Source organism: Brassica napus, chromosome C5 (genome assembly GCF_020379485.1).
Source record: "Brassica napus cultivar Da-Ae chromosome C5, Da-Ae, whole genome shotgun sequence".
Classification (NCBI taxonomy): domain Eukaryota; kingdom Viridiplantae; phylum Streptophyta; class Magnoliopsida; order Brassicales; family Brassicaceae; genus Brassica; species Brassica napus.
In genome coordinates this window covers 27,091,110-27,102,619 of record NC_063448.1, presented here as the reverse complement: position 1 = coordinate 27,102,619, position 11,510 = coordinate 27,091,110, and the positions used below count along the sequence as shown (strand labels likewise).

At 38.5% G+C, this 11,510-nt stretch overlaps 1 protein-coding gene across 1 annotated transcript; it reads left to right on the top strand.

The window, feature by feature from the left end:
• The first annotated feature begins 4,148 nt into the window (after window positions 1-4,148).
• Window positions 4,149-10,600, top strand: LOC106414156. Its single transcript, XM_048759068.1, has 7 exons — window positions 4,149-6,900; window positions 6,987-7,508; window positions 7,579-7,678; window positions 7,777-9,148; window positions 9,433-9,499; window positions 9,577-9,813; window positions 10,032-10,600. The coding sequence occupies exons 1-2, from the start codon at window positions 5,574-5,576 to the stop codon at window positions 7,226-7,228; spliced, it is 1,569 nt and encodes a 522-aa protein (XP_048615025.1). The 5' UTR covers window positions 4,149-5,573; the 3' UTR covers window positions 7,229-7,508; window positions 7,579-7,678; window positions 7,777-9,148; window positions 9,433-9,499; window positions 9,577-9,813; window positions 10,032-10,600.
• Window positions 10,601-11,510: the final 910 nt, after the last annotated feature.

The window sequence follows — 11,510 nt, the reverse complement described above, 5'->3', positions numbered from 1 at the left end:
CGAACATCCGGTGTCGATTAGCACCCTAGCGACGTTGACATCTCGGATCGTCAGCTCGATAACAAGGAGATCGTTTCGAGGTTTGGCTCGATCGACCGTTGCTCCCCCCTTGAACGAGATGACGTTCGCGCACGTCGAGTTTTGCATATCGTTCCTGATCGTTGAATGGCTTTTGCGCGTTAGATTGATCCGTAGAGCCCCCTCCTTCTAGCGCCAAACTGTGGGAACCAAAATTCGCACTGTCGATTTTCGTTTAAATTAGGAAAGTTAGGAAAACCCTAATTTTCCAGAGGTCCCGGATATCTGTTAAACCATACGCCAACCAATCAGAACACTCAAGTAAAGACAAAAAGAAATAAGAAATCGTAAAAGAGAGCAAAAGGAGTTTTATTCCGAATTTGCATATGAGCGTTACAACAAGGTAGAAGCCTCGGCTATGAGAGCTGTCGGTGAGATTCCTAGTTCTAAGACCCTAAGACTACAAAACCTAGTTGAGTCGCAGCTCGAATTAACAAAAACGGAAAGTTGCCTAATTGCTCTAAGTGCTAAGTTTTCTTTGAAAAAGTCTCTCCTATGCTTCTCGCCTATAACTCATTATATACTGGCTCCTAGGTCGGTTTGCGCTTTTCTTCTTTTGCCCTTAAGCCGTCATAGCGTAAAAATGGAGATATTTTATTTTTTCCGATCTTCGTAATTATCTTCAAAATTTCGTATTTATCCGCGGAAACTTGATATTTATCTTTCCTTGCGAACCAAGCGTAAACCGTCATGCGGCTTATGGACTGTTAGTTAAGAAATCGTAAGTTGGGCCTCGAGTCATGTCTTAGGTCCCTTTGGGCCGTCTTCTGACTCGAAGCGTTAATTACGGCTTCTTTCGATAAAGAATGAACTTTCCGTGGTTTTTACGGTAAAGTTTGATCGATGATTTAGAATGGCGGGAAACATGAAATGGGTTCTCTACGGTCTTTGGGAGATAGCATCGAAGGGTAGACGAGAATGCATGGACTAATGTCGTATCGACGTTTCGGAAGAGGTCGGTCGCTACGTAGCGACCGAGCGGAACACGCGTTCGGTCGTTTCGCAATGACCTTTTTCGAGCTCTTGTCCGATGTCTCGTGTTTCCTCCGCAAAGCTTTTCGTAAGAAAGAATCTATTTCGAAAAAGTATTCGTCGAAGAAAGTTCTCATTTTCTTCTTCGGACGTTTTGAATGTTAACTCTGTCGTAACCGTTTTTGACCCCAACAATGACACGGTCGATGTTCCTCGATGGTCGATCCGAGGTTCTCAGAATACTTCCGATCACCTTAGACCAACAACCAAAGAACACCAACACTCCTATCAGATATCACTCTAGGCTTTTCAACCCCAAAAAGCAATACCCGATAGTTAGTTCGTCCGGAAAAGGACTAATATCATATGGAACCCGTACTTTGAAAACATTCTTCATATATCAGATAAAATCATCTTACCAAATTTGTTATAAATTAACCTCGAGGTTTTCGGTCAAGAAATCTTATGTTCAACAAATCTTATACATAAGAAATATCAAAATTCCTTTGCAAGGATAATAAAACTACCGCTGGCTAATGATGTTCCTTCCCGTCCTAGAGTAAGGTCTCCCGTCTACGGGTTACCTGAATCACAAATGAGTCAAGAGTAACTAGTTTACTCAGTGAACCTAGTTCCCCATCCCAACGTATATTAATAATATCTCAAGCAATCAACTCCATTTGTATGCAGTGGAAATATATTCCATAACTAATAAAAATACATATATAAGGCATATCATTCCATCGATGTGAATCGTATATTAAACATCATCTCCATGACACCCGCCCTTCACTCATACTTATAATATATATATAGACTAAACCCGGAAAACCACCAAGGCTAATCGAGCCTAGCAGGGAAATAAATATAACCATCATCTCCATTAGATATTCCAAGATCGAACATCTAACGCTGCATGCAGTTACACGGCCTCCAGGGTGCAACCCCATCATCGTGTCTTCATGATCTTGTTCCGTATCACAGGAACAATTCACGGTAATGCGGGAACTTTCGGGAGAGTGAGTATACAATAAGACTTCACATGATTTATACTTATATATTTAATACTATACATATGTATTAGTACTTGAGAAAAAGTACTAAGGTTTGGACTAAACCTCTATGATCATTCATAAATATTTATTGTGTTTACACTAAGTAAACACCTCACCTATTCAATATTGATCAAGAAACAAAGCCTATCAATCATCTACATCGGTACGTTCAATCAAGAAATATTCATTCACTACTCATCAACCATCTATCTAGACTCACCTTTGAATCCATGAGATTGGCTATGGAAAAATAGACTCGAGCTCAAGCTAAACGCTCATCACTTGCTGATAACTCCCAAAACAGAATGAGGATAAGGCATGATCCGGCTGGTAATTTCAATCTCTTCGACCAACTGAACCAAAAGCATAACGGTTGGATTAAATCCAATCAGCTCATATCAGTTTAGCTAATGATTCCATGAGACTGATTTAATCCAAAAATAAATAAAACTGAACCATACAAAGGTGTAGACAACTGATCCAGGACAAGAAGCTTAACAAATCAGTCCACTGATTCCAAACAAAACTGTTCTGAATTAGAAGCTAAAGCTCACCGGTTTTCTCAAGGTTTAAATGAACTTTGTTGCTATAAGCTTCAAGCTGAACACACGTCTAACCTGATCAGAACAAGATATCCATGATAGGTTCAAGTTCAGAAACAGAACAGCTCGTTTTGGTTACCTAACAAGAACTGAAGCTCAAGCAAAACTGATCTCGATATTACCGATAAAATCAACGGCTGAAGAACTTGGGTGATTCTAAACTCTTGGACGCCAAACCTTCAGCTCTTAACCACACCAGAACACACTGATAAAAGTCATAAGAGTGTGAGAAAGGGTCGTGCAAGCTCACTTCTCTTCTCTGATTTTTTTCTGATTTGTTTCATTGATTTTCCTCACAGATTTTTCTCTCTTTCTTTCTCTCTTTCTCTCTGAATTTTTCTTTCTTGTTTCTGAGATGAATGAGCTAGACCAGGAAGAGGACAAGGTAATAAATGACAGGGGAAACAGCAGGAGAAGAGTCAGCCATAAAGGACAAAAGTTTCAGATCAGTATGAGACTTGTGGTGAGCTGAATCACACTTTCCTTCCCATGAAGTAATGTCATTTCCTTTCCATGAAGAAACTTCAAGCAGGTGTGCAACTCACATGAATTTAATGTAGCAAGCAAGCAGGAAGGTGCAGGTCACATGTTCAGGTCAGGAAGGAAGCAAGCAGCCAGGCAGCACATGACATGCACATGACTCGCAAGCAGCTGAAAGTATTCAAGACCAGTTTTCGATAAAATGTTTCCTGTCCATTGGTTCTCGTCCAGCTTAGATAAAACTCGACCATAATAATTAACACTTGGTCAGAACTATTAAGAGTAGGTATTTTGGCCACGAGACAGTCCCATCAAGAATAATTCACCGGGTCGATTTTTATTTTTAATTCTGGTCGAACCAACTCCAAACTGGTCGAGCGGGATTTTTCTCGACCAAAATTCTATCTGCTCGTAAGAGTTATTACATTCTTTCCCCCTCAAAAGAATTCATCCCCGAATTCTGAAAACATAGCTGTACACACTTTATTGAACACTGAATCTGAAAGGAGTTCTGGATATTAGCTCTGAAATTATCTTCATTTGCCCATATCAAAACAACTCATGGTCGATTCCTTGATTCTCCCAACCGATCCTTTCTTTTCTGGGCAGCCACTTTCAAGATAACCAATTTCTTTACTCTGCACAACTCTTGTGAACTGCGGTCTGCATACTTTTTCTAACAATCTTGTCTCTGTAGACTATCACATCTCAGCATTTTCTATCTGGCTTTCTCCCATAACAGCAACATGAAATTTGGAACGTTAGGTGATGTGCCATACATGAAAGTAACATCTCCAGTCTGGTCAATGTTAACTTGATTAACCGTGCAACAATCAAGCAAGAACATGCACGATCAATCACATCAACATGATTCGGACCGGGAATGCTACTCTCAAATACACACACTCACTCATTCCAAGAATGATTTCCACTAGTAGAAAACTTCGAAATACACACGTTTTAGACACAGTAGTATCGTGACTTATTTTGTGTTAGTCACGACAAAGTCACATTTAGTCACGAAATAGGACAACGTGACAATCTGTGTCTTTTTCATGGCAAAATAGATACGAATTGGTCACATATGTTTTCGTGACTAAACGTAGTCACGATTTGTCACAAACTATTTGTGACTAAAATGTCACGTTTTCGAAACCGTGTATAAACCGTGGCTTTAAGAGTCACGAAATGACACTAGATAAACCGTGACCAAGACAATGTCTAATCAAATAAACGTAAACTTTAGTCTCACTCTATTTTGTGATTAAATTGAGACTTTTCCAACAAAAAAATGTCATAGAATTTACATCAAAGTCAGAAAACGGGACTGTTTTGGCTGGGAATATATTCGAATTTGGTTGGTCACAGTAGCCATCGTGACAAAAACATGTCATATCTAGTCACGGTTTCATTATTGTGACAATTTCCGTGACTAAAACAACACAAAACAAACACTTTCGTGGAAATGAAGAACACAATATCAAACCAAGAAAACCTCTCCTCTCAATATTTTTTTGTGTTCTTGACAAATTAGTGAACGTCTTTTCTCAACTCTTTCTTTTGTATTCCATAATTTCAATGTCTCATTTCTTTCAATCAAGAGAGTGGATGGATCGACATTTGGATCCAATCCGAAATTGTGTTTCTGAAGAATTTATGGAGGGAATTGAAGTGTTTCTTGCTTTTGCTTGTAATCAAGAGTCTTACCAAGGAACAAGCACTATGTTGTGTCCGTGTGCACGATGCAAGAACCGGAAACAACGTGATGCAAAGACGGTTTCTAAACATCTTTTCCGAGTAGGATTTACGGGGAATTACTATGTTTGGTCAAGTCACGGAGAAAGCTGTTACAATGTTGGACAATCTTCGGGGACAAGTCATTTCTATGGAGAAGAAGCACCAGAAGAAGCAGAAGGTACAAACTATCAAATTCCAAACGAAATGTACGTTACTAATCCATTTTCCAATATAAATATAAATTTGGAAGAAGATGTTGAAGTAACCTCTACATTGGAGTATGCGGTGGAAGTGGGTAATGAAGAAACATTTCACGATAACGCTTTTAGAGCCTATGAAGATGCAAGGCAACCACTTTATGATGGATGTTCTGAAGGAATTTCTCAATTATACTTGGCTTCACGATTGATGAAAGCAAAAACCGATTACAATTTGCCAGATGCTTGTATCGACGAGATATCACAAACTTTTAAAGATGTTCTACCGAAGCCGAATAAAGCGCCATCATCTTATTATGAAACGAAGAAGCTGGCCCGATCACTTGGCCTCCCTGTTGTGAAGATTGATATTTGTGAGGATAACTGCATGTTGTTTTGGAAAGAAGATAAAGAGCTTTTGGCATGTCGGTTTTGTGGTAAAGACAGATACCATGCATCCAAACAGAGGAAGAGGAAAAAACCGTCCTAAACAGAGGATGTTTTATATGCCGATTACGGAACGGCTGAAACGTCTATACCAAGTAGAGACAACTGCATCACATATGCGATGGCACGCAAAGCATAATTCACCTGAAGGAGAAATGCATCACCCATCAGATGGAGCGGCATGGAAGCATTTTAATGGGGTATATCCTCAATTCGCTGCTGAAAGTCGTAACATTTATTTATGCTTATCGACAGATGGATTTAATCCTATCGGTATGAATGGTGAAGCACATTCGATTTGGCCCGTTATCGTAACTCCATATAACTTACCACCTGGTATGTGTATGAAAAGGGAATATTTATATCTGTCGATACTAGTTCCCGGGCCAAAACATCCGAAAAAAAGTCTAGATATTTATCTTCAGCCGCTGATTGAAGAATTACAAAGTTTATGGAGTGAGGGGGTGGAAGCTTATGATATCTCAAAGAAAGAAAGATTCACAATGCGAGCTGCACTGATGTGGACAATAAGCGACTTTCCAGCATATGCAATGCTTTCTGGTTGGATGACGCACGGTAGATTAGCGTGTCCATATTGTTTAGATGATACAAAGGCTTTTTGGTTACAAAATGGAAGGAAACATAGTTGGTTTGATTGTCACAGAATGTTTTTGCCTCAGAATCATCCTTACCGGCGAAATGTTAACGCGTTTCGGCGGGGACAAACAATATCAGATGATCCACCCCCGTGGTTGATTGGAGAAGAAATTCTTCGTGAAAGAATAAACAACATTAAGGGGTTGTCCAAAACAGTTGATTGTGGAGGAAAAGGCCACGAGAAGGCTGCACAGACGATATCTGGCTATGGAAAGGATCATAACTGGGTGAAGAAGAGTATTTTTTGGGATTTGCCATATTGGGAGAACCTTCTTCTTCGACACAACATTGACTTCATGCATGTGGAGAAAAACTTTTTTGATAATCTCACCAACACTGTGTTGAATGTTCCTGGAAAGACGAAAGATAACATTAAATCGAGGATGGATCTCCCTAATATATGTAGAAGACAATCTCTACATTTAAACGAAAATGGAACTATGCCTGTGCCGATATTTAGGTTGTCAAATGAAGAAAAAAGGCAATTTCTCTCATGGCTGAAGAATGATATAAAATTTCCAGATGGATACGCTTCAAAATTTAGTCGGTGCATTGATGAAACAAATATGAAGCTATCAGGGTTGAAAAGTCACGATTGTCACGTTATTATGCAACGTCTTTATCCATTTGCATTTCGTGAACTCCTTCCGAAACATGTTCATACCGCAATTTCAGGTTATTACTTAATTATAAGATTTGTTGAACTATATTTTTATTATTTAATGTTTCTTACTTACTAATAATTGTATTTAAATTTGCAGAGATTGCACTTTTCTTTCGTGATATCTCAGCAAAGATATTGCGCACCGAAGATGTTGTCCTTTTGAAAGAAAATATAGGGGTGAAGCTTTGTAACTTGGAGAAGATATTTCCTCCATCGTTCTTTGATGTTATGGAACATCTTCCTGTGCATCTACCAGATGAAGCTGCTTTAGGTGGTCCTGTCCAATATAGATGGATGTATGTCTTCGAAAGGTACATGTATCATCTGAAAAGATGGTAAAAAACAAGGCAAATATTGCAGGGTCCATTGTTGCACAATGTTTGAATGAGGAGATGTCAACTGCATCTGCAACTTACTTTGGTCATCCAGAAGTAATAGAAGAAGCTTCTATTCGAGGGAAAATTCGATTTACTTATACTTATGAAGATGTGCCAAATTTGTTTTATCATGAAGGTCGGGTCAGTGGAAAAGCCACCACGAGATGGTTAACAGATGTTGACTTCACCGTCTTGCAAACATTTATGTTGCTCAATTGCGATGTGTTTGAACCTTATGAAAGGTAATATTTTGTATTTAGATTTATATCATCCTATTATATAATGAGGGTCTGAGTCATTTTTTTTGCACAGGATGTTTGATGAGTTCGTGATGGAAGCAAACCCAAATATTACTAGTAATGATCTACAGAGAGCGAAAGATCAACATTTTGCAAAATGGGTGAAAGATTTTGTAAGTTTTGCTTAATTAACTTGAGACTTTTGTAATTATTAAATTTTGTAAAATAAAAAAATAACAAAATTTTATAATTCATTATACCAACATTACAGATTACAAATGCCAGTGAAACATATGAGTTCCCTTTATGGATGTTGGATTTCATTCAAGGACCGCATCGTAATTACACATCATGGCCGATATATTTCTCGCGAGGATATTGCTTCCACACACATAGCCATGGCCAAGATAAAATACCCAACATTATGGTGTGTATGTCCGTGGAACCACCGAGACCGAGTATTATGGGCTGATAGAAGAAATCATGATGATCGAGTACGGTGGTGCTGTTGGCTTGAAAGCCATGATTTTCAAATGCAAGTGGTTTGATACAGTAGTGGGTCGTGGAATGCGTAAGCATAAGTCGGGGATCGTTGATGTGTCCCCCCGTGGCCAATATGAGAAATATGATCCTTTTATACTGTCTGGTAATTGTGATCAAGTATGTTTCATTCCTTATCCGCGTGTGCGTCGTACAAATGTGACAGACTGGTGGGAATGCACAAAAGTTTTGCCTCGAGGGGTAAATGAAACATTTGAAGTTGCTCTAACAGCATTGCAAGATGATACACGTAACGATGTTGTTGCACCGAGTGAGATGATACGAATTGAATCATATGTCGTGGAAGATGATTCTGGTTATGATGTCTTACCCGTGGCTCCTCCTAACGATGAATATGTATCAGAAGACGAGTTAGAAGATTCGTGTGCCGACTCTGATTCGGACTCCGATTCTGATTAAGGTAATATGTAGTTGTAATATGTATTTGAAATTTGGAATATTATTAATAAAATAAATTTTAATTATCATGCTTATTTGATTATTACAAATATGTATCTTGTTTAGGAGTTACAATTTAGGGATTATATTTTTAAAGGTTATAGTTGAAAGGTTGTTGTTTAGTGGTTATAGTTTGAGGGTTAGGGTTTAGGGATTATAATTTATAAAGGCATGGGGGTTGTATTTTTTGGGCTCTATTGTTTTACAGTTTGTTCAAAACAATAGATTTGTAGTTTTGGATTACGAATTTCGATTTAGTTAATGAAAAATGTTAAAGTTGGTTATTGATAATGTTAAAATTTATTTAGGACAGAGAGAATATTTGCCAAATTTTCTACTCGAACTTTTGCCTCCGTATATTTTGCCTCCATACATATTTCTGGCTCCAATTTTTGGCTCCATTTATTTGGGTTTTGGCTCTTAAACTTTTGCCCAAAACACTTAATAAATAAAGGACGCTCTCCTCTCTTCCCAAACACAACACTTAGACAAAAAAAAAACCTATACTCTCTCGACTCTACTTCGACTATCGGACGACACTCGAAGTCACTGTCTCGAGCTCTCTCTGATCAGAACCAGCATGGCTCAAAGCGGACCATCAGATAATCGGCGTCGCCCACGCCCACCAGAGTTAAACCTTCCCGGTACGTTCTCCTTACTGCGTTTTGATTAGGGTTCCAAATCTTCTTCTGTTATTTGTTCGATTAGGGTTTAGAATCTCTGATTAGTTTTTTTTATTAGGTTTCATTAACTGTGTTTCGATTTGGGGATTTTTTGTATTAGGGTTTTGATTTGGTGATTTATTTATTAGGGTTTCGATTTGGGACTATTTAGATTGTTAATCTATCTTGTTATCTGTTTAATGGTTCCTTGTCTGACGGTTGATGTGTTATGGTATCTGATTTATCTTTATGTTTCATGTTTCCAGATATGCAACAAAGAAGAATACCAACCTCAGTTGCATCTGCAGGGTTTGTCATGCCTCCTACGATATGGTAAAGTTTCAACTCTTTCCTTCATATTTTCATTTATCTGTTCTAAATTCATACACACTTTGTTTTATTTTTTCTAGATGGTTGAGGGTGGATTGGACGAGCCACCATCTTTCATTGACCTTGTGCGCAAGACACACACTCGCAAGGATGGTTCATTCATTGATGAACGTGCTGAGGCTCTAGTCTTAGAGGTGGAGGAAGCTGTGGACTCTATGATACTCGATGAGGACTCTCCCAATGACGTCAGCCCAACTGCTTCAACTGCTACAACTACTCCTTCAAGGCGGTTCCTCCTTGATCAAGAATTTCTCAAGGTACCCCTTCTTATTCCATTACTTGAATGGTTTACAACTTGTTATACATAGAATTTAGAAAGTTCTTTGTTTGGTTCATCATGTCTTCTGCTTGTTTATGTTTTGTTGCTGGACTTTTATTTGTCTACTATGTCTCTGTCCATGTCATTTATAATCATTGTTTCCATTCTTTGTTCACCACGCGTTTCTTTCGTTAATCATTTTTTCCATTTTTTCAGCGTGCTAAGACAAGCAAAGGGCGTGTATATGGGATTGGTAGTGTCCAGTTCAGAGACTATGAACCACCTCAGTCAGTCCCAGCATCTCTTAAACGCAGCTTAGACATGGACTTGCGCGTATCTGGAATAGAGACAAATGCTGAACATGTGCAGACCACTGTGGAACTTCTCAAGACTGATATGACAACTCTCAAAGGAGATTTTTTAGCCTTCAAGACTGAGTTCCAGCAGGAAATGGCTGCAACAAGAAGCTCCCTTAATGTCATTCTACAGGCTCTTGGTGCTCTTGGTGCTGTTTCTCCTCAAGTGAACGAACCTGACAATGCCTCAACTCCTTAGGCTTCTTGCTTAAGTTGATCTCTTTTAGCTTTCGTAACAACTATGTAACAAGGATGCTACTAGGTTTTTTTGTAATGTAACGATCCTTTTGTAACAACTATGTAACAAGGATGCCACCTAGTCTTTTGGTAATGTAAGAACCTTTTGTAACAACTTTAATTATCAAAAATCGGCTGTAGTGTTTTGTTAAACGTTTTTCATTGTAATATATTTTAATTAGGTTTAAAATTCCCATATTTAGTTTTTTTGTTAACAAAAATTATTTAGTCACGTTTATAACAATGACCAATTCATGTTTAACTAGTCACACAATAAACCAAGACACAGTCGTGACAAACCTTATCCACGTTAATGTCACATTTATAATCTTGACATACTGTCACGGAAACGACACGAAACGACCGTGACTGTGTTTGTCACGAAACCATACCGTGTCTAAACAGTGACTATTTTAGTCACGAACTGTCACCGTAATTTTGGTCACGATCGTATAGACACGAAGATTTTTCGTGACTTTTCGTGTGTATTTCGTCTTATAGTCACAAAAAAATAGCTATAGCCACGAAATTTTCCGTGTGTATTTCGCAATTTTCTACTAGTGTTCACTTACTGTATTCTTTACACTTCTGATCTATCTGAGACCCTCATCATAATCTTCTAACTACTACAAGAACTCGGCAAGAACCACTTGGTGAGATCCCTAGGCTATTGCAGCGAATCCAGGTTTAACAGAATACTGAACAGGTTACTTTTAGATGTCAACCATCGTTTCAATGCCTTAACCACATCTTCATCTTTCCTGATTATCAGACTGTATTCTACTCTGCTCCTTTTCATCTTTTACTTTTTAAACGATCAAGTTACTAGATTACACTTCTTCACCTTTTTTCCAAAAGGTTTTCAACTCGCCATACTGATATGAGCGATGCTCAAACACTTGGTAGAGTACCATTGTAGGCCAACAGTGACGGGTCTTCTTCCTAATACTTTTTTCCTCGACATCCTAATTGAGCTCGGTAACTATATAGCCAATCTCACTCTAGATAGAAACATACCGCTCTTTTGGAATTACTAAGGAATGGGCAAAAGGCATACCACAAATTTTAACTGGCAGCCAGTACTTCCAAGAATAAGAACAGG